The sequence below is a fragment of the Agelaius phoeniceus genome, chromosome Z (assembly GCF_051311805.1).
Source record: "Agelaius phoeniceus isolate bAgePho1 chromosome Z, bAgePho1.hap1, whole genome shotgun sequence".
Taxonomy (NCBI): domain Eukaryota; kingdom Metazoa; phylum Chordata; class Aves; order Passeriformes; family Icteridae; genus Agelaius; species Agelaius phoeniceus.
The window spans coordinates 86,461,458-86,483,628 of record NC_135303.1 but is presented as its reverse complement, the minus strand read 5'-3'; the positions used below and the strand labels follow the sequence as shown (position 1 = coordinate 86,483,628).

At 45.7% G+C, this 22,171-nt stretch overlaps 2 protein-coding genes and 1 long non-coding RNA gene across 3 annotated transcripts in view; 2 read left to right on the top strand and 1 right to left on the bottom strand.

The window, feature by feature from the left end:
- The window catches only part of NOL6 (nucleolar protein 6), a 34,514-nt gene extending 33,175 nt beyond the window's left edge, over positions 1-1,339 (bottom strand). The window contains exon 1 of the mRNA XM_054651764.2: positions 1,153-1,339. The gene's annotated coding sequence lies outside the window, so the exon portion shown is untranslated. The remainder of the gene's footprint in view (positions 1-1,152) is intronic.
- A 598-nt stretch (positions 1,340-1,937) lies between these two features.
- On the top strand, positions 1,938-11,033 carry LOC129132532 (uncharacterized). Its single transcript, XR_008535839.2, has 6 exons — positions 1,938-2,786; positions 3,515-3,716; positions 5,447-5,572; positions 7,397-7,554; positions 8,326-8,772; positions 9,201-11,033. It is a non-coding gene; the product is annotated as an uncharacterized LOC129132532 (long non-coding RNA).
- Positions 11,034-12,927: 1,894 nt separating this feature from the next.
- LOC129133110 (ubiquitin-conjugating enzyme E2 R2) overlaps positions 12,928-22,171 on the top strand; it is a 54,328-nt gene continuing 45,084 nt past the window's right edge. Inside the window, exon 1 of the mRNA XM_054652722.2 lies at positions 12,928-13,225. Coding sequence (XP_054508697.1) covers positions 13,049-13,225 — 177 coding nt within the window. The 5' untranslated portion in view covers positions 12,928-13,048. The remainder of the gene's footprint in view (positions 13,226-22,171) is intronic.

Sequence of the window (22,171 nt, the reverse complement as noted above, 5' to 3'; positions counted from 1 at the left end):
CAGATCCCACAGGAAGCAGGTCCTGCAGTCTGTGTGAGGACAGCAGCAACTTCCAAGGAAGAAAGTATGGGCATGGGACAATTTTAAGTCACCTGGCAGATGGTGGGCATCTCATTTTGGGGAATTTTCCTTTGGTTTGTTTTTAAACAATCTGTAGAGTTGTACCTAAGACTCACTGAGCTTTTTACGAAAGGAATGGAGGCAAAAAGGAAACCATTTTCAAATTATCATAGCACTACAAGGTCTCTGTGTCCATGGGAGGAACAGCTGTGTAGGCTGGGAATCTTCTGGAACAAAAAGACACTAAAGGAAAGGTTATAGTACAGCCTGCAAGGTTACAAGAGTGTGGTTGGACAGAAAAGGACCATTTGTCATTTTCTCCATTGTGAGGATGAGGGCATTAAAAAAGCTATGAGGTGGCAGGATCAAAACAAGCCCCAAGGAAATGATTCTGCACCCAAACAGATCATTAGATTGGGCAGCTGTTAGGTACAGGATGTTGCAAATGCTTAAAATTTATCTGCCTTCAAAAATAACCAAGCAAATTATTAGGAGAAAAATTTGAAGGCTATTATGTATAAGTACACTTCTGGCTCAAGGAGTGTGAGTCACAAAAAAAAGGTCAGGCATTGAGGAGATATTCTCGGGAAGTATCACTTGTCCTTACACCAGGGGTGGACTCGCATGAAGAGAAGTGCTGGGGTAGATGTGTCCTTGTGGGCTATTTCTGGATTCCAGAATAGAGAAGCACCTAGCACTGAAACTTCATGCTGGCCATGACAAGTTTGCTATCTACCTGTGTGCATCTGCCCCAAGACCTCACTGCTGTGCTGTGCAAAGCACTTCCTGGAGGTTTGGGGGGGACAGGACACGTGGCCCCCAGCAGGTGGGGACAGAAGATAGTACCTATCAGGACCTGTGCAAGCAGGACCTTGGAGATAAGACAGTGCCTGGGGAATCACTTAGTGCAGTGCCTTGATAGAGCAGCAGCTGCTTGGCTCTCAAGCCAAGAAACCAACCCTGAAGGACATGAGATAAAGTGAAGGCAGAGGGAAACCATGACCTGGCAGTGAGAATTTCCAAATCTCCTTTTTCATTCCTGTGACATAGGAAAATGAGATAAAAAGGGAAAATATTCAAAGCAATACATACCTCAAGCAGGCACAGCTCATCCCAGCTGACCCAGACTCAGCTGCAAGATCAGGCTCTGAAAGTTTGTGCAATATTTTCATGGTCTTGACGGTCAAGATGCCCTGTGAGCTGTATGAGGAATGAACTAACAGGAGCAGAATTCAATGTCATCCCAATGCATAGGAGCACTTTTCAATTTTCTGGGCTGTTTTTACAGCTGTGTCTCTAAAAAGAGGCTAGTTCACTGTACCCAAAACAGCTTCCAAGTCTTTAAGCTTTCCATTACTCCTATATTAGTATTTTCATTGGATGGCTGTACACTGTACCCTGTACACCAAGGACTCTGCAGAGCATTGTCATCCCTCTCTCTGTGTGCAAACTATCTCTGGTGCAGCCAGTCTTAGTGCTGACAGAGACCCTCAGAGTCTCGGGTCTCACTTGGCAACCACCTCCAATGTCAATAAAATATGACTCAAATGGGCCCACTGCCAAACTGATAACCACAAAACACAGGCAGGGACAGGATGCCAAGCAGAGGGACTTGGACAACCTTGGGGAGTGGGGCCTTGGGAATCTCATGAGGTTCAACAAGGCCAAGCACACTTGGGTAGGAGCAACCCCTGGTACCAGCACAGGCTGGGCATGAACAGCCCCAGAGCAGCCCTGCCCAGAAGGGCTTGGGGGTGCTGGGGGTGAGAGGCTGCACATGGCCCAGCCATGGCACTCACAGCCCAGAGAGCCAAACGTGTCCTGGGCTGCATCCAGAGCCCTGTGGGCAGCAGGGCAGGGAGGGGATTCTGCCCCTCTGCTCTGCTCTGCTGAGACCCACCTGGAGCACTGCATCCAGCTCTCAGGTCTGTGCTATAAAAAAAAAGTACAAACCTGTGTGCTGGTTTAGAGTACAGTGGCTAGGGTAGAGTTAATTTTCTACAGAGCTGGCTTTCTTCACAGTTATGTGGCTGTGTTTTGAGTTTGTGCTGAACACAGTGTTAATAACATAGACATGTTTTTGTTATTGCTGAGTGGTAAGAAAGAGCCAAAGCCTTTTCTGCTTCTCATACCACCACACTGGCAAGAAGACTTGGGGTGCAGAGGAAGCTGGGAGTAGACACAGCCAAGACAGGTGACCAAATTCATCAAACTGATTCCAGACCATATGAAATCATGCTCAGTATCTAAAGTGTTGAGAAGGAGGTAGGGAGACATTTGGAGTGATGGTATTTGTCTTCCCAAGTAACCATTATGTGTGATAGATCCCTGGCTCTCCTGAAGATGGCTGAACACCTGCCTGCCCATGGGAAGCAGTGGATTAATTCCTTGTTTTGCTTTGCTTGCATGTGTGGCTTTTGCTTTTCCTATCAAACTCTCTTTATCTCAAGCCACACATTTTCTCACTTTTACTGCTTCAATTCTTGGCCCAATCCCATCAGGGAGAGTGGCTGCCTGGGGCTTGGCTGCTGGCTGGGGCTAAACCACTACAGCCTGTCAGAGAGGTGGTGGATGCCCCTTCCCTGGAAACATCAAGACCAGGTTGGACAAGGCCCTGAGCCACCTGCTCTAGTTGAAGATGTCCCTGCTCGCTGCTGGGGCGTGGAACCAGATGCTCTTTACAGGTCCCTCCCAACCCAAGCCATTCTGATTCCATGATTCAATAAGTGAGAATCCTTTTGTTTTCTCCTGCTTTACCAACATTTCGGAAACACCTCCATGGATAGGAACAGCCAGGAGTTTAATGAGCTCCTATTTTCCAAGAGCCCCAGATAAAATATTACTCAAATGGCTTTTATTATTTATTAATCATCAGAATATGAGGAGTAACAGCAGGGTAATTTGATTGTACTCTGTTATCAGAACTTTCGACTGCTTTTGCAGGTTTCTAAACAGCAAGTAGATGTGAAAGAAGCATATATGTATATATATTTAATATGTGAAAGTCAGTATATAGATGACTGTAAACAAAAATGAGATTAGGGTAGTAAAGTCAATGGGACAATATTTTCACATGTATGAAGAAGCCCCACAGAAAAATGCCCTATGGCATTGAAAATTGCTCTGGAAGAAGCAGCTTTATAGTGTTATCGGACAAATAAGCATACTGTGTGCAAACCCTCCCTTCTAATTTCTTTCGCTTGTAAGCATTCAAGTAAATGAAAGTATGTCTCACTCTAGGGAAAAACTCTGCATGTCTGAAGCTGAGCACATGCTCTAATGCTTAGGGAAGGATCTGAGTGTCCTGGCACTGCTCACCAGTGCTGCACTTAAAGAAAAAAAACATAGATAAATAAATTAAAAATGGATGCTGAGAGAAAAACATGCTTGAGGTGGAGAAAGGCTTTTATCTAATTTTTGTGGCCTTCGTGGAATGTTGGCTGCTTATTTGCAGAGAGAAGAATTCACTCCTCTGAAAGTCCTTACTGATTCCTCTGTTCCCATCTTGCAACCCCTGCTCTGCACATTTTTCCTGAGGAGGGAGAGGCCTCCACCCCATAGGCCTTTTCTGCTTTACCCCACTCTCATACCTAAGGGGCAGCATGAAGAGAGAAATAGCTAAAACTTGCCTTTTTTTTGGTTCTTCTTGACCACTGGTAAGTATGTTCACAGTTTTTTTAACTTGCCCAGGGAAAAAGCAAAGTAAGGGCCTTTGATTATCTTGGAGATAAGGAGATGCAGACCCATAGGACCAGACTACAGCCAGCTCACCCAGCTGAAAGCCTCCCCTGCAGCACCACTTAATGTGTCAAAGACAAGAAGAAAAGCATATTAGTTTAAAACACTGTGCAAATGAGGGTCCTGATGCAAAGGCTTAGATCTTAAGCTCCCTCCCTCCTACTCTTCTAGATCCTTGAAATGGAAAAAAACATAGGAAAACCAGACCCCTTTGAGATAAAAACCACAGCTTATTGTTCGGGACAGCATCAGAGCTTTCTCCATCTTTAAAATGGGAATTCTGCAGAATGAATTGTCCCTGATGTACATCCAGACACAAACATGGCTGTTGGCTCTTTTTGCACACTTTCTGCCCTTGAATTGGCAGCTGCAGGTTAGAAGAGGGAAAGAACCCACCGTAGAGGCCAGGCAGAAGGCCTGAGATATGCTAGATGGGACAAGGAAATGGGATGTGCCAAAGCTACTGTAGATTGAGAGTTTCAGGTGGGTGCAGCCAATGGGTTCCCTGCAGGATGGAGAAGCATGAGGTTAATTAATGGAAATCTCACAGCAGGTAAACAAGTCTGGAGGAGATATACCTGGCCCTACAGGCAGCTGTAGATGGGGATTGAGATGTTGGCACAACAAAGCATTGAGGGACAGCACCTGCAGGGCACAGCCATGCTCTACCCTGTCCATGTGCCCCAGGGACCCTTTTGCAGGTCTGAGCCCTCCAGCCTCAGTCACAAAAACAAGGCAGGAGTATAACTGTGGTTGCCCCAAGGTCTGCAACAGGGTGCTGATGGAAATGGGGTAATCAGCAAGGGGTGGTTGGAGGGGACAGGAATGCAGAGCAGCTGGTGGAGCCAAGAGGAAGACAATCAACCTCCTGAACAGTCCTTGCAGGCTCCCATCCCTCCCTTCTCCAAGAGGGTGTGTGAGCACTGCTTTCCAACATGGACAATGCTGGAGGGTTTCAGCCTTGTGAACTCAGTGGTTTTCTATTTGTTTTTTTAAGACCCCACAGAAGTTCTTTCAAAATTTCCATGGACAGCAAGCCCCAGGGTGGAGATGACAGCATCTCTCAGCATGCTCAGGATAGGCAGGAAGGCTTTTCCAGACTTGTTCACCTGTCTGGGAAATTTGCATCAATTACGCTCCCAATGATTCAGGCTCCTGCAGGAAAGTTCAGCCTCTTCCTTTCTACATATGAGTGCCCAGAGCAGTTTTCAGGATTGGTGCAAGGGTGTTTCCCTGCCCAGTTCTGCTTCACACTCACCACAAAGCAGTTTCCAGAGCTCACAACCTACTGGTGCATACAGCAGAGTGAGACATTACATGTGGCACACAAGCCCTACAAGCAGTTGTTCAGAAGAGCATCTCTTTGTTAGGAAGTTGGAGGTGGAGATGCTAAGGGAGGATCCCCTGCCCCTAACCCTCTCTGAACCTTTTCACCCAAGAGATTCCTTCTCCTATTCAGCCACCCAAGCCTGCTGGCCATGCCTTGGGCTTGGTGCTTATGCTGCAGTTTGGTTTTCTTCCTCTGGATCTGTTCATATTTAATATGGGAAGAGTCACAAAAAGGTCAAATTCAGCCTCAGCAAAGCAAGCTCTAATTCAATTCACTTGGCCTTCCCTAATTCCTAATGGAAAGTCTTCTTATGGTCAGTTTTCAAAGCCTCAGGCAAGATCTGAGCCATGCATCTTCATCTACACCTTGCTGGGCCTGCATTTGAGTTACTGGCAGAAGATGAGTGCATTGATCCTGGAGACAAGCCCACAGAGATCACCCAAGGTATGGCAACGAGTGAGAGCATTGTAAGCTCAGCTGACAAGAGCTGATATTATGCCATTCAGGATGGTACATGGTGTTGGTGCCCCTAAGCAGGAATGGTGTGAGTCCAGAGGGCTTCCTCCTCCCCCTCACTCACTATCTTCAAAATGCTATCCATCCCCACCATGGCTTCTGCAGAAGTACAAGGGTAAAGTACCCTTTACTCTGAGGGTAAAAGCAGGGTCTGGTGAATCCATCAGGCAGCTGCTCTGTGTACTCCAGCTCCTTCACTCTGCTGCTAACGCCTGCCTACAGAGATGGCTCATCCCCAGGAATGGGGATAGCTGTTAGTCCCTCCTTGATGGTCACCCACCCCACACAGCTGATCCTGTGGGTGAGGTGAAGGTGAAACACTGGGGATGTTGGCTTAGGCTGATGTCTCTCAGAGCACAGCCCATGCTACCTTATCCCAGTGGTGCTGGCATCCATGCCATCTCAGCCACACCAGAATGCTGGAGACAGGGATGTCTTGTGCATCAAGAAGAACCTAAAATTCCAGCTCTCAACACAGAAACTATTCCTGGGACTGAGCAATATGGATACCCCAGTCACAGCCCCATCAATAAAGAATTGTGTTCCACAGCTTGCTGCTTTGGAGGGGGGTAACAGTCATTTCAGGTTTCAACAGAATCCTGATGAGTCCCTTCCTTCCAACTCAACATTTCTATGATCTCTGTGAGATCATGAATCTCTGAAGACCACAGCACATACCACCACCCCTGTGGGCAGCTGGAAGACTGTCCCTGTAGCTGGCAGCTTGAAAAGGCTCAGATATTCTGCGCACTGAGCCCAGAATAGAAGGTGTAAGGTGACCTGAACAGCCAGGTACACAAACTCTTGGAAATTCAAACCACTAAGGTCACAGTCGTCACACTCCTTAGGCCCTGGAATCACAGCTGAAGTAGCATTGTAATGCACTTATAATTTATTCATCAGCTGAATGGGAGAAGCAGGCATTGTGACAGCACTCTTTTATCAAGCCCTTGTGATGGACTTCATCCATTTTAAAAGAGCAAACTGGAGTTGAAAGGCAAAAAAAAAAAAAGAGCCAACTTTATTCAAATTAAAACAAACAGAAAAAAGACCAAATCAAAATAAGGAAAAAGAATAAGCTCCACTAAAGAACTGGTTTTCTCTACATTTTTCTTCTCCTTGCTCTGAATCTTCCAAACTTTGCATTACCCTGCTGGTGGCTACATTGATGTAGGAGGCTCCTGTTAACCCAGATGCTGCTGACTGATGCTCAAAAGCATCTTTTCATCCCTGTGATGAGCTCTGCCTGAGGATGAGCTTGCCCCATTTTTAGGTGAAAGGGAGCCAGAAGGAGAATTGTGGACAGACTTTTATTCTCAAAGATTGACAATTACTTTGCTTGAGTACTCTGATGCTCTGCTCCCCAGATAAAGGAACTTACGTAGGTGTCAATGGGAAGGTGAGGGCACTTGTGCAACTGTTCTTTTGGGGTTTTTGTTTGGTTTTTTTTTTGAGGTGAGACTCATCCCATGCACTAATAACGCATTGTTCACTTGGGCAGCAGACCAGATAACCACATTTTGATTTTCCTTACTAAATGCTCAGGGAGTTTTGTGGGGAAATCTTTCTTTGGCACCAGAGTTTTTGTGTCAGGGTTGAGATCCATCATGATGGTGCTTGTCTGTCGTCTGGTCTGGGACTGAGGTATCTAGTGTAAATAAAAGAAGTAACCCCAGATTCCTCCATTACTGCCCCTCCAGGGCAGCAAAACTAGCCTGCAAACCCCAGGTGCTATTTCTCCTTGTTCCATAGGCAACGTTTGCTGCCACTGTGGGAATGATGGGCTGCCAACAGCTCTGTGGCCTCTGCTGGAGATTTGCACCCAACCAGGGCAATGGCACTTCAGGAAGGAGACAGAGGAAATAATCTTGGCCCTTTTCTCTGTCTTCCATACCCCTACAATGGTCTTGGTAAGAAAAAACTGGGTAAAATTTGGGTGGTGGGGAGACCTATGAGGTCTCAAAGAGGAAGAGAAGCTGAGTCCAGAGCTGAACCACATTGACCTAGGAGCACATGAATTTCCACTTTGGGCAATCTGAAGGACAAATACAAAAGAACTGGTTGGACAAATATATCTTAAGCTGTTTAGGGCCAACTTTGGGGCAGGACAGTGATGAAGTGGACCTGCAGGTGTCCTCTGTTTCAATACAGCCCAAGGAACAGCTGCTTATTCCTTAAGCTACAAAGGGCTCCTGGCAGGGTAGCTGTAGGCTAAGCAGAACTCCTATTGCCTGCCTAATCTTCTTCATCACTTCACCATCTGACTTGCTGGGGGTTAGAAGATGTTAAAGTCCAGCCCAGAGTCCCCAGGACCCCTGCTGATGTTTCACCAAAGCACAGGCGTAGGGAAGAGGCAGGAGGAGAGGAAAAGGTGTTGATGGTATTGGATTTTATCCCAGGGGAATCCAGTTCTCCTGCAGAAGGAACAGGTATCTCATCCTTTGAGCCACTCAGGAAAGAAATTAGATAAAGCAGTGAAAAGTATCACATGAGAGGAATCTGTCCTGAGAATCGAGTCACACAGGCACTCCCACATCTTCCCACCTCTTGTCCTCTCTCTCTGACAGCTCATGGAGCAGTAACCCTCTAATGTGACACCAAGACAGGTTTGCATTTTCAAAGCTTCTGCTGTTGCTAAGCAGAGGAGTTAACTCTCAGTTTGTCATCCTTTGTGAACACAGCTCACAGGAAGAAAGAAATAAATGAGGAAGAGAGATATTAAAAACAGCTGATAATAACAAAGCAAAGGACCTAGAAGTTTTCAAGTCAGATTTAACCGATTGTATTAGTGGCACCTTGGGGTCCAGTTTACAGTGACAAGTTCTGCTGCTGGAGACTGGATTAATGGTATGTGTAGCTTCCTCCTCTCCCAGTGAGTCTTGTCTTGCCTGGAGACCTATGTTCCCACATCAGACCCTATTTCTTGTTCTGTGAGCCCAAAGAACAAACTGATTCATTCAGGTGAAAATAAAAGAAAATATAAAAAGGGACAATACTGTTTGTGGCAGAGCACACCCCATGTAAAGTGCTGCTTGCAGGTGAGCTGTGACCACCCATGGGAGAGCAGCTGAAGGAGGAGGAGAAGAAGGCTTCATCCTTTCACGATGATATATCAGAGGTGATTGGAGGTGAGAAATGCCATATGAAAAATCAAAAAAGTTATCCTAGCCTCAGGGCAGCCTGGATTCAGGGGAACGGGACACCAGGCAGAGCAGCTGAACCTCCCTGAAAGCACAGGCAGAAATGCAGGCAGGAGCCTTGGAGGGGGCTGCCAGGCAGCACAGGCTTCAAAATGCCCTGTTGCTTCAACAGTTTCTATTTTCTTTGAGTGTTGAATGTTTTTGCAGGAAAGGGGAAAAAATCAGAGGGAAAAAAGACCAATACCTTTTCTGAAAGCAGACATGATGGAAAATTTGCAGTCTGCTCTCTTGAATACACCAGGGCTTGCTTTACTTTTTGCCTTGCATGATTACATCTTACATTAACATTCAAGACAGGCATCAGGCAGAGATAAATCCTGAATAACTCCAAACTTTTTTTCTTCCATCTCTTCCAGCATGAGGCAGGTTGAGACAAAGCCTGTGCTGGAGGCTGACTGCAAAAAAAAGATGTTTTGAGGGCAGTACAGTACCAAAAGAGCTTGGCTCCTGTACATTTTTCTCCACGCATGAGCAAATCCATGTTTTACCAGCAAGCTGGGATGCCATATTAATAGACCAGGTCTTTGCTGGCTGGCATCAGCACAGAAGTCACAGCTTGAGTTATGTCCATCAACTAAGGAGAACTTAAGAAGCATGTGAAGATCCATTAATATGTCCTGTGGAGTGCAACAAAGGTGGTGAAAAGGCTGGATGAATGTCTTTTGATGAGGAGCTGAGGACTTTGGGCTTGTCTAGTTTGGAGAAAGGGGGTTTGAGGTAATGCTCTCTACAGATTCCTGAAGAGGGAAAGTAGAGAGGGAAGTACTCAGCTCTTCCAGGTATCCAGTGATAGGACACGTGGAATGGTTCAAAGACAAGCCAGGAGAGGTTTAGACTTGGCATCAGGAAGCGTTTCTTTGCAGAGTGGGTGGACAGAATAGGCAAGCTATTGAGGTGGCTAATGCCCCCAGCCTGTCAGTGTTTAAGGGACATTTGGATAATGCCCTGAACAACATTCTTGAACTTTTGGTCAGCCCTGAATTGGTCAGGCAGTTGAATTGGAGGATTGCTGTAGTCCCTTCCAACAGAAACAGAAACAGTCAATTCTTTTCTGTTCTATTCCACTGACATAAATAAAATGAACATGGGATCGAACTTCCACCAGAAAACACACACAGCATGGTGCTGCCCAGCCTGCAAGCAGTTTCTCTGAAAAACAGTGTTTCATGATCCAGCCCTCCAGCCCCCCATTGAGGAAGTGAGAGCTGAATTAAGCAGCTTTCAGTAAATCTGAGCTCAGTCCAAGGTGGTGAAGAGTGAGCCACAGCCACTGACCTGTTCCAGTGGCTGACCTGTCCCTGTAGGGGAGCACACACTTTATTTCAGCAATCAGTCAAGCTCCTGATGGATGAGGGATGTTTCTCCGTATTACCCAAGTGGCACTGAGCAAGAACTCATCCCAGCTCCATGAGAAGATTGATGCCAGTCCCCACAGGGACATTGTCCAGGGTGAGATGGGATTTTGCAAGGGCTGGAGTATTTTATAGCTTGGAGGCAATCAGAAGCCCTGGTCCAGGTACCACCGACAGTGCTGGGGCACCTCTGGAGACGGTAACGGGGGCGACTCTGGGGAAAGCTCAAGAGGCAGGAGAAGGGCAAGCAGAGCAGTCTCAGGGACAAGGGGAAGGGTGCCTTGCATTTCACTGGAAAACAGCAAATTTTTTCTGGGAGCAGCTGGAGCTTGGGGAAAACTGCTGCTTCCTGCTCTCCTCCCTGGGCCAAGGTCTGCAGAGGGAGCCAGAGCCAAGGCTGCCAAGTGTCAGGGAGACACTTCAAGGTCCCTCTGCAGTTCAGGCTGCCCAGCTGCATGATCTCCCACCAACACACAGGGCCCTGGCTGTCAGTCCTGTGCCTTTGGGAAAGTCCATAGCTTTGGAAAGTACAGGAGATTGATCCAGTGGTCACCCATGTCTACAGGATTGTCATTGGGATGGGAAAGCCTGGGAGGTGATGGGGGCAAAGAAGAAGGTTGAAGCCATGTAATGACATAGGGATGAGGGGACACATCATCCAACCTGTTTTCCCAAGGAGCAGGTGCCCCTGTGAGGTGGCCTGAGCCCTGCCATGAGCAGAAGGATGAAAGAAATGCCAAGCAGAAATGGGTCATCCTCTTCCTGGACAATTACTGTTATTTTTCTTTCTTTATTTTTTTAATGAATATTATTTATGTTATTCATTAAATACTCACTAAGGAACAGGTGCTGGCTCATGCTTACAGTTTGATAGATCTCTACACTTCTGCAAGCATTTTTCACCCTTAGCCAAGCCACGGAATGGCAGGAAGGCTGGAAATGGTATGTTCTGGTGTGACTACATCACACATCTGTGGAGAATGTGAGAACAACATGTTGGGGTGAGGGATGGCAGCTGTCTATTTGCGTCCTACTGCAGCTTGGGAGCTGCTACAGGATTTCTATGGGGCCCTGAGTCATGTGAGTTCACTCCTCAAAAACCATGCTCTGTACAAAAACATCTGTCTTGTGACCACGGGTGCGTGTCAGTGGGCAAACCATGCGCTGTTGTACCCTCTCATGACCTGTGACTATCTAGACAGGCTGGCTGGATAGACCAATTGTGTGAGGTTCAATAAGGCCAAGTGCCAGGTCCTGTCCCTGGGTCACAAGAGCTCCTGCAGCTCCAGGTTTGGGGTAGAATGGCTGGAAAGCTGCCCAGTGAGAAAGGACCTGGGACTGCTTGATAGGAGCTGAACGTGACACAACAGCAGTTTGCCCAGGTGGACAAGAAGGCCAGTGGTATCGTGACTTGGATCAATAATAATAAAAGCAGCAGGATTAGGGAAATGATCCTTGCCCTGTACTTGGCACTGGTGAGGCACTTCAAGTGCTGTGTCCGGTTCTGGGCCCCCCAATCCAGGAAGGAGATTGACGTGCTGGAACAATTTCAGAGAAGGGCAATGGAACCGGTGAAAGGTCTGGGATCCATGTCCTGCGACGAGCAGCTGAGGGAGCTGGGGGTGTTTAGCCTGGAGAAGGGGAAACCCAGGGGGTCTTTATCACTGTCTGCAGCTCCCTGACAGGAAGGTGTAGCTGCGGGTCAGTCTGTTTTCCCAGGCAGCCAGTGACAGGAGGAGGGCATATAGAATCACAGAATCACAGTTTAAGCTGAGTTGGCAGGGAACCTTCAGCACCATGGAGTCCAACTCCTGGCCATACACAGGGCACCCCAAGAGTCACACCCTGTGCCTGAGAACATTGTCCAAATGCTTCTTGAACTGTGTCTTTGCGGAGCCTGTTCCACTGCCCAACTACCCTCTGGTGAAAAACTTTTTCCTGATATCCAAGCTAAACCTCCCCTGACGCAGCTTGATGCCATCCTCTCAGGTCCTGTAACAGAGAAGAGATCAGTTTCTGCCTGTGCTCTGCCTCTCACGAGGAGCTGTAGTGAGGTCTCCCCTCAGACTTTTCTCCAGGCTGAACAGGCCAAGTGCCCGAAGCTGCTCCTCACACGGAGGAGCCACCCTCTAGAACCTTCAACATCCTTGAGGCCCTCCTGTGGACACTCGCTAATGGCTTAATGTCTCAAGCTGTCCCAGGGAAGGCACAAGGTGGATATTAGGAAGAATTTCTTCACAGAAAGGGTCATTATGCATTGGAATGGGATGCCCAGGGGGGGTGATGGGGCCATTGTCTCTGGAGTTGTTTAAGGAAAGACTGGACGTGGCACTCAGTGGTGGTGTTGGGTCATAGGTTGGACTATGATGCTGTCACAGATCTTTTCCAAACGACTTGATGCTGTGATTTTGTGATCGCTGGCTACACCACAACCCTGCGTCTGGCTCCCATCCCCACTTCACCCCCTGACTCCTCCTCCCGGGCGGCCACAGCGCCGGCGAGCGCGGCCCCTTTAAAGGCACGCGGCGGGGGGCGTGGCGCGCGGCAGCGCGTGCGGCGGGGCGTGGCTCGGGGCGAGGCGGGGCGTGGCCTGGCTGTGCGCCGGAGCACGGCCGGGCGTGCGGGAGGGGCGTGGCCCGGGAGCGCGGGGGGCGTGGCTAACGGAGCGGCGGGGGCGGGGCCGGCGCGGCGCGCTGAGGTCAGCGCGAGCGGCGCCGTCACAAAAGGAAGTGGCGGCGGCGGGGCCGTCAGCGCGGGGAGGGGCGGGGGCGGCACCGGCACCACCGGCACCGGGACCACCGGGAGCGGCACCGGGAGCGAGGAGGCGGCCGCGGCGGGGGCCGCGCCGCGCCATGGCCCAGCAGCAGATGAGCAGCTCGCAGAAGGCGCTGATGCTGGAGCTGAAGTCGCTGCAGGAGGAGCCGGTCGAAGGCTTCCGCATCACCCTGGTCGACGAGTCCGACCTCTACAACTGGGAGGTGGCGATCTTCGGGCCCCCCAACACGCTCTACGAGGGCGGGTACTTCAAGGTACGGGCCTTTCCCCCGCGGCGCGGGCCGCGGTGTGGGGCTGGGCCGGGGCCGGGCCTGCGGGAGGGGGCACGGGCACGGCCTGGGCAGAGGGGGAGCCGCGCCACAGCCGCCGCTGCGCTGCCAATCTGCTCCTTTAGCCCCAAAGAGCCTCCTGCGGGAACCTCGGCCCGGCGTGAGAGTTCTCCCGCCCCGAGCTGCCCCCTGGGCTCTGCTCTGTGTGTATTTCACAGAATTGTTACGGTTGGAAGGGACCTCTGACGATCATCTAGTCCCGTATTTCCATATCCTTTTAGTACCTGACGGGAACTTAGAGGAAAGATGGGGCAGGACTATTTACGAGAGCGTTTAGGGACAGAACAAGGGGGAATGGGTTCAAACTCAAAGAGAGTAGGCTGAGCTTAGGTATTAGGGCGAAATTGTTCATTGTGAGGGTGTTGAGGCACTGGCACAGATTGCCCACAGAGGTTGTGGAAGCCCCATCCCTGGAAGTGCTCAATGCCAGGTTGGATGGGACTTGGAGCAACCTGGAATAGTGGAGGGTGTCCCTGCCCATAGCGGTGGGGTTGGAACTAGATCATCTTCAAGGTCCCTTCCAACCCAAACATGTTATGATTCTGTGATATTTATTTCAAAGTAAGGGCCTTCCAAGCCATCCCTTGATAGCTTCACTCATTGATGGCTAATTCAGGGTAAAGGCGATGTTTTCCTCAGGACTCTATGGGCTTCAGGGCTGTTTGGCACAATTTTTTTTCTACTCCTGTGTTCTTCCTCTCCACACTTTAAGAAGGCAGCCTTCAAAGGGCTGCAGCAGCACATAATGGGTGAAGGTAGATTCAATTCCTTTCTCAGCCTTCCTGTTAATACAAAAAAACTTTTGTGGTTGCTATTTCCACTCCTGTGAATACAGTAAATAAGAGATCTGGCACAGCCATCTCAGAAAAGAACTGAAGGGAGTGTACTTAAATTATCAAAACAACTGGAGGAGGAGTTGCACTTTTTTCTTAAAACAGGCAATCGGAAAACCTTTGTTCTTGCAGAAGATATGTGGCATAGGCACACTCCTCTGTGCTTGATATCTGCTTGATCTCTGGCAAAATATTGTCCCCATGAGCTTGCTTCTCCCAGCAGTTAACTGTTTTAGTTGTGGCTCCTGCATCTCCCATTTCATGCCCTTTGGCTTCTCTCAAACTGAAAAAAAAAAAATTGGATGATGTCTTTGCTTGACTAACATGCACCTTCAGTGCCTCTTGGTCTGGTCAAGGTTTAAGAGCTTTGTTCCACAAAACCAAAATAACTTGTAGCTTGGGGAATAATAGATTTGAGTCATGTTCAGTTTGGCCTCATTGTTTGGAAGTAAAGGAAGGCTTTGGCATAAGACTTACCTTTTGTAATGAGTTGGCTGGCTTACTCACGTAGGTGTGATAGGTGTATTCTTAGACTCACCTCCATTATTACTTATTCAGGAAGTCGCTGGAGCCTTTAGTTGGTAACAGTGTCATCTTTACATCCAAATGGTCTGGTGACCTCTTCCTGCACTTACATTACTCATCCATTTTTTGTCAAAGAAATCATGACTGTTCGAAATAGTTTTGTATGGTTGGGGAGCTCTCTGGACTGCATATTTGCAGTTGTTCCTGGAAAGAAGCTGAAGCTGCCTGAGAAGTAATTTGGGATGTGTGTTAACAAGTGTAGATTTAGGCAAGGCTCCCAGTTGCCTTACCTCAGCACTATGATTGGGTTTTTGGGTATTTGATGTCCTTGAATGGCTGTGCCTTTCTTCTAAATTCTTTTGACCAGCCCTGTGATGGTAGTTTTGAGCGTGGGAAGATGAGGTCTCATGATGCTTGCACCCCTCCCCAGCAGTGGGATTCCCTTCAAGTGCTGTGGCTGAAATCTCTTGTGTGTTATTTCTGTCTCATCTTTCCTCCATGAGGAGCCCTGCATGGAGGATTTTTGTAGTGTCTGGTCTTTGGTTATGCATCTTCTGAGACTTCTGAGACACGGAAGAAAGAATCCTGTGAGAAGTGATATTCTCGGCTCTCTGTCTTAGGTCTTCACATGTGTTAGACTCTGCTTATGGAATCACTTGGAGATAAAAATAGTACCCTAACATTATTCGATGAGTGACTCCTGCAATATATTAATTGTACGTGCTCCTCTGATCTAGTGCCCACCTTGCATGTGTTTCATTTTCTGTATTTCTTAACTTGATGAAATATTTAGCTTCATCTTGTTTTGTGTTTTCAGTTTAGTAAGGTTAGGAAAGTGGGATTAGAAAGATGCAATTACAGGATGTAACTTTTTTCAACTTTGTGGCAGTGAGTTTGGGAATTGTGTTCCACTTGAAGTGTAGTTTAACAGCAGGAACTTGAGACAAAGTACACAGGCTTCTAGTTGAGCTAGAGCACAAATACTTCAAGGAAAACTTGTGGTTAAGGTGACTTCAATAAAGAAAGTGTTGGGATGTTGATTGAGGAATACTATTGCTTGATTTGTGTTTTGGGAGCTCTTAGAGGTGGTCACATCAACTTTTGGCACCTTGTTTATTCTTGGAGAGATACCTTTGTCTCTGGGTTGTTGGAGTAGTAGAATAAACTGAAATGGGGGAAGAGCTCTCTCTGCACCTCCTTGACAGAAGCTACTGTCTAAAGCTGGTTCAACAGATTCTGGTTTCAGCTGCAAGTCTGTAGCTCTAACATCTGATAAATTGAAGCAGAGAACACATCCCCTTGAATATTTGTTTAAATGGTAGGTCGTCAACGTGCTGGCTATAATAAAGTCAGGGAGTTCTTAAAAATTCAAGTACAATGTCTAAGCATATTTTATCAGCTAATATAGCATGCCCAGGTCTGCTGCAATGCTTCAGGGTTTAGGACTGCCATCTAGATCAGCCTTCAGGAGCAACAGCTGTATGAACAGCAGCTTGTATCAGCAAGGGAAACATGCAGCTGCCCCCCACCCCATTCATGTGAGCAGCTGAAGGTGGACATCTGAAGTGCAAGTAACATCAACCTTTGTCTTACCTAGTTGACAATACGGATATCCCAGTCACAGCCCCATCAATAAAGAATTATTATATTATTCAGTCATGCTGTATAGCTTTGTAAGGTTTTGAGCAACCTTAAAGTTCCTGACTACCATCCTCAAGGAAGGAGTTGAGCTATTCCATACACTGGTTACCTCTCTTCTTTGCTGGCAAGGGAAAAACAGTTCAGGGAGAGTGATGTTAAGTCCTTCAAAGAGGTTGTGATAAGATCAAATATCTGTCCCTCAGCTGCTGGCAGTAAGAAATTGCCAGTTTGACTAAAGTTCTAGCAGAATCTCTTTTGTTGGGCCACAGGTATTGAACTGCACTAGGTGAAATTAGTTTTGTTCCCAGACTCACTCACAAAGTGTAAAGGTGAAATGTGGGTAGACCTTGTTGTCTAAAGTGTTGCTTACAGCTGATTCACTTGTTGAGTTTTTTGAGCGACAAAGGGAAGATTTTTCTCAGAACGAAATGCTTTGTGTCCAGGTCACAGATAGTGACAATTACTTCTTTCTTAGCTCAGCTTTGAAGGACATGGTGTGATAAGTTGGGTCTTCAGATTCCACTGGGCTATGTGGTAGTTCTGAATTGCTCTGAAAGTGATGGAAATGTGTCTGGTTTTGCAGGCAGTGCCTGAGCAGCAGAGAACCAGAATGTGCCACAGTCTGCAGAACTAAGTGTGAGCAGTTCATCAATGCCACCTTTATCCCATAGGCATCTTCGGCTCATCTGAGAGGGTCCTTTGCTACATGGCTGAACTTCTTCATCTTCAATTTTGGCAGCTGATACATAAATGGGGATGACCATAAGAAAGGTTATTATGCTGTCATCTGGGGCTGATAGGTACTAGGTGGGCTAGATCTCAATGGCTGGGGGCTGTGCATGATGAAATCTTTACCATCTCAGGTGACCATTCTTCCCTATCTTGAAATCCATTGTCTTTCTTTAATGCTTGAGCCTTCAAAGCCTGGGGATTGATGAACCTCTGCCCAATGCTTTGATCAAACAGTGGATACTTGCAGGACTATTAGAAAGTGTTTCCTGATGGCTTGCTTGAGGTCCTGAATGTTTGGTGCAACTGTACCTTAGCAAGACAGTTTTTAATTGTTTTGAGAAAGACAGGTCTTCTGATTTTTTTAGTTGCATGGTATTGCAGTTGTGCTGAGAGCCAGGGTTTCAGGGAAGGTACAACTGAAAAATTATAGTACAAATAGAAACTTCATTAGCACTGCTCAGAAGCATGATTTGACCAAGCACACTGTGTCAATAAGCATGTTTAATGTAGACAAAAAGTCAATATTAAAAACTCATTCAGAGGTGATTCAGGCTGGGTAAATTAAAATGAATATACCTAGCATGAAAGGAAACAAGAAAAATTAACTACATTGTTAGAGTTACTGTTTCATAGTTCTTAAGGCAGTTTATTTCATAAGGTACTTTTCCTACTTGAAGGAACAAGCCTTGACACTTGGAAGGGGAGAAAAACACCAAGCATTATGATTAGTTTTGTCAAGTAATTTAGGGGCTAAATACTCGTCAAGGCATTGTTATCCATGCTTTTTGTAATTCATTAGCCCTGTGCTGTATAGAGTTCTGTATTGTATCTCAGCTTCTTCCAGGTGATTTAAATTCAAAGTAACTTGCAAAATGTGTTAAGATTTCAGAGCAGGAAATCGATGGAGAACCAATCAGTTACCAATAACTGATCGCAAAAATGAACACCATGTTTAAAAGTTTGGTGTTGTAGTCTACTTCTTGTGATGCTTATAATTAAGCAAATAAAAGTTTTCTAAGCACTTACAATTATATAACTGATAGAACATTTAATTACTCAAAAATATCCTTAATGCCAGGATGAAAATGTGAGGCACTCTCAATACAAAATCTGCCTTCCGTGGGCTTCTGCATTGCAAGGTCCTACAGAGTTTCTCTCTGTGTATTTTGTTGCCCTTAGGTATCATTGATGCTAATAAGCAGTGGTTTGGTGCAGCAAAGGGAGATGGTATTGCAGGTGAATGGGGCCCTGCTTGCTCCAGGTCTATGGAGCTCCTGTTCAGTCTCAAAAGCCAAGGACCCTCTAAGCTGTCAGCAGGCAGGGAAGCAAAAGACTTCTTCCAATGTTGGTTCATGGATCAAAAGCACAGATATGGTCCCAGACTCTCAGGCCTGGGGAACACCCCGTTGCTCCTCACTCTGCTGTTGCAGACAGGTTTTTTGGTGGCTGTGCCTCTGGACTGCACAGACTACTTATCCATCCTGTAGCCTGCTCCAGACATCGGTGTATCCTCAGGAGATGGGCTAAGTCATGGCGACAGCTATCCCCCAGTCTTTTCCCTAGGGCTCCTCTGATCCAGGTGGGACTGTGGTGTGTGCTGAGAAGTACAGATAGTGGTTTCCAGTTCTGATACTGCCTTAACATAGGAGATCATGTGCAGCTGGGTCCTGTTGTACAGCAAGAGGAGAGCTTGCTGTACAACAATCTTCCATCCCATTAGAATAAAACAGAAAAGTTTCCATATGAGTAAACTGAGCACTGTTCGTTTGCCTAATTTTTGTTCAGTGGTCCTTTGATAAGGTAAAATAGAACTTGAGTTTTAGGGTTTTTTCCTCAGGTAACAATGCAAGGAACTGTGCCTCTTCTTGTCTGTCTGTTCAAGAGATAGTAACTAAAAATGTGTAGAGTTATATGTGGTTCATATTATAGGAATTAATGGAAAGTTTTGACTATATAATGTTAGAAGAGTGGGGTTTTTTAAGTTTTTTCTTTGTGTATAAATCCTTTAGATCCAGTATTGCAGTGATGTTGTCCAGTGTCTGAGGCTTTTACACCTCTGTAACTTTTCAAAACTGAAACATGTTTTTACCTTGCTGTTTCTGAAGTCACTCTTATGCTGGAGAGCCTTGCTATTTTACATGTTAATATATCCACACAGGGTACCTTCTCTTTAATAGCACTTTAGGTCTACTGTACAATGCTTGTTTTGCATCTGGAGGGTGGGGAATGCCAGGAAAAAATGCTTGCAGAACCTTAACTCTGATCTTTGATGTGCAGTTTTGTTGTGTGGTTTATGGCATGTTCATCAGGTGCTCAGGGTAATTAATAGTATGGGCTAAATGATGGAGGTTTTATGCTGAACTTAAACGTAGCTGAGTTCAAGTTGGAAATGTCACAGTTACACATTGTCTGCAGTGTGCATGGACTAGAGATGACGTGACTCATAAATACAGCTGCTCTTATGATTTGGGCTGCACGTGATCAGATGTGTACATACACACATGCATGTACACAAAACTAGTCAGCTATTTCCAGAATGCTGATTCATTTTTAGACTTAGTGTTTTTATCTAGCATTATAAGTTAGGGGAATTGAAGTTAATCTTGCTAAGCTTTTGTGCTAGTGATTTGCTGAGAGCATCCCATCTCACCAGGTCAGTTTGATAGTAATAACCTTGGCATTGTGTACCCACCTTTGAAGCACTAGTAGCCAAGAGTAACTGAATTGATTGATTGCCTGTTGTCACAGTTGCTGAAATATTTAAAATGCATTTGCCCAAAGTGGCTTACAAAGAGAAGAAAATTGAGAGCTACTAAATTACTGTGTGTTTAGGATATTTTGGAATCTTGCTTGACTTGAAGAAATGTGACCTCAAGACTTCCTGGATGTTCATTTTAAATTGAAGCTTCTACCCAGAGAACAACAAGAACATAAAGGGGCTGAATGTTAAATGGGTGACACTTGGAGGTACCACAGTATTCGTGGTTTAGAAAGAGAAGGCTGCCTGGCAGGCAGGCTGTATCTTACTACTTAAGGTTTCAGTACTAAAAGCATGACATATGTTCCTTTTGGACTGCTTTGTTGTCTTAAAAATTGTGCAGGTAATTTTGATATTCAGGTTAATATGTTTTGTTTGAGAAATCCAAGTTGATAGCAGTAAGGACATGTTTGCAGTAGCTTTGTGACTCTTCCCTTAGTTACATATCCTAGTGAAGTATTTAAAATATATGTTTTAATGTTCATTGTAGCAAAATATTTGAAGAAGTTAAGATACAAAACCCTCTGCCACGGTTTGAAGTGGTGCAAAGACCAGTGTTTAATCAGTTGTATCACTTGGGTCAATTTTTGAGTAATAGACACTTGTCCATTGTGCTAAAATTCTTTGGTTTTAAATTAATCTTCATACATCTCTGCAGCTAGAAACCTTTTGCTGTCAGACCTAGGTAAAAGCTGAAATAATACTCTTTTTTGCGGTACTCTCTTTGGCCTTGTCAAAACAAAAGCCACGCAATGGAGTAGCTCTGACTTACAATACATTCTCTGAATACACATTTGTTCTTGCATGAAGTCTGCTTGTATAAGCCCCTTATTCATGGATGTAAACCACACTGGTGTGCAAGTATTTGCTTATCTTGGCTAGAGTAACTATCTGTAAAAGCACTCACCTTTATTAAAAGAATGGGCTTCTTATAATGTATTGAAGAAAACTGAATTTCATCTCTGTGCTCCCAGCTACTTCTCTGCAAAAGAGTAACTGGACCCACATCTGGTAGTTGACTACCTTTCAGCAGTGCATTAAGCAGTATAACTTGAGAGGCTGACATCTCTTCTGTACTTTTTAAGTATCTTGTAGCTATTATCTAAATCCCTTCTAATTTGTCATTCATGTGGTAACAAAATTCCCCTACCCAGATGCTTCAGATGAAGGTGCATGGTACTTTTTGCTTAAGGTGAAAAGAAAAAGCCTAGTTGTTTCTTAATGATATTGCCACTTCAGTGGGATCTCTGCCTAACCTCATTTTTTATTGCTGTGCCCATGTTACTCAAAATGCTAAGCAAGAAAGATGTTGACACACAGCTCTTACTGAAAACTTACTGTTTAATTTCAGTGGATGATGGTAATGTTTCTTCTCTTGTATAGTTTTCCGAGTTTCTTGAGTCAACTACAGCCATGTTTAGACAATTGACTGTAGAGGACCTGCTGCTACTTTTTTTTTTTTTTAAAGCACTTCTAAATGAACCTAGGCATTTTATAGAGCTATGTTATTTCCACTAGAGCATATAAAAATGAGAATTTTGAGACCTACATATGGAATGATTTCCATTTCTCAGTCTCTGCCAGAAACGTGAAAGCTTATGTCCTTCAAAATTTTACTAATATACTTTCTTTGAAGTTTAACTGATTTTCTTCTTTTTCATGCTGGTTGCAGTCTTTGATTTGTGTGGATGAAGCTTGGCTGGCTTTGGCCTGAAGTACAACAGTAGTGGCACTACTGGGAAAAACTAGGTAGGTAGGGTAGACTTGATTGAGACTGTGGACATTTGGGCTTTTGAATTTTGAAACTGGCTGTATTATTGAATATTTTTTGATACTGAAGATGGTTTTGACCTTCAGAGGTTTATGGACAGACTCACAAGGGGCTAAAAAGCAGATCTGGAGATCAGTTGTAAATTACAGTAATAGCTAAGTATGTGGTCTTGTACCCATATCATCCATAACTGTACTCCATTTGGAAAGAGATTGGAGTTGTACCAGCTGCCACTAAGGAGAGATGGGGTAAGAAGTCTGCTGGTCTTGGCCACTTTCTTCTCAGTGTTATGAAATGAGCCTGGGTTCTGTTGCTGTTAGAGGTGATACTCCAATTTTACAGATTCAAGGCATCTGCTTAATGTTCAGCTTGGATAAATGACTGTTAATTTCCACCCAACTTGCAGGCTTATCCCACATCTACTAAGTAGTTATTCACTTTTTTTTCACGTCTCTAATGTAAGTGATGTACTTATGCTTGGTCTCTTCAACCAGGGACCATATTTTGCCTGCAGAAAACAGCTAAGTAACCTGCTGGTGGTCAACAAAAGCCCTGAGAAGCCGTGGTGGGATGGCTGCTATAGATGTGTGGTACCTTCCTCTGCCAGGGAG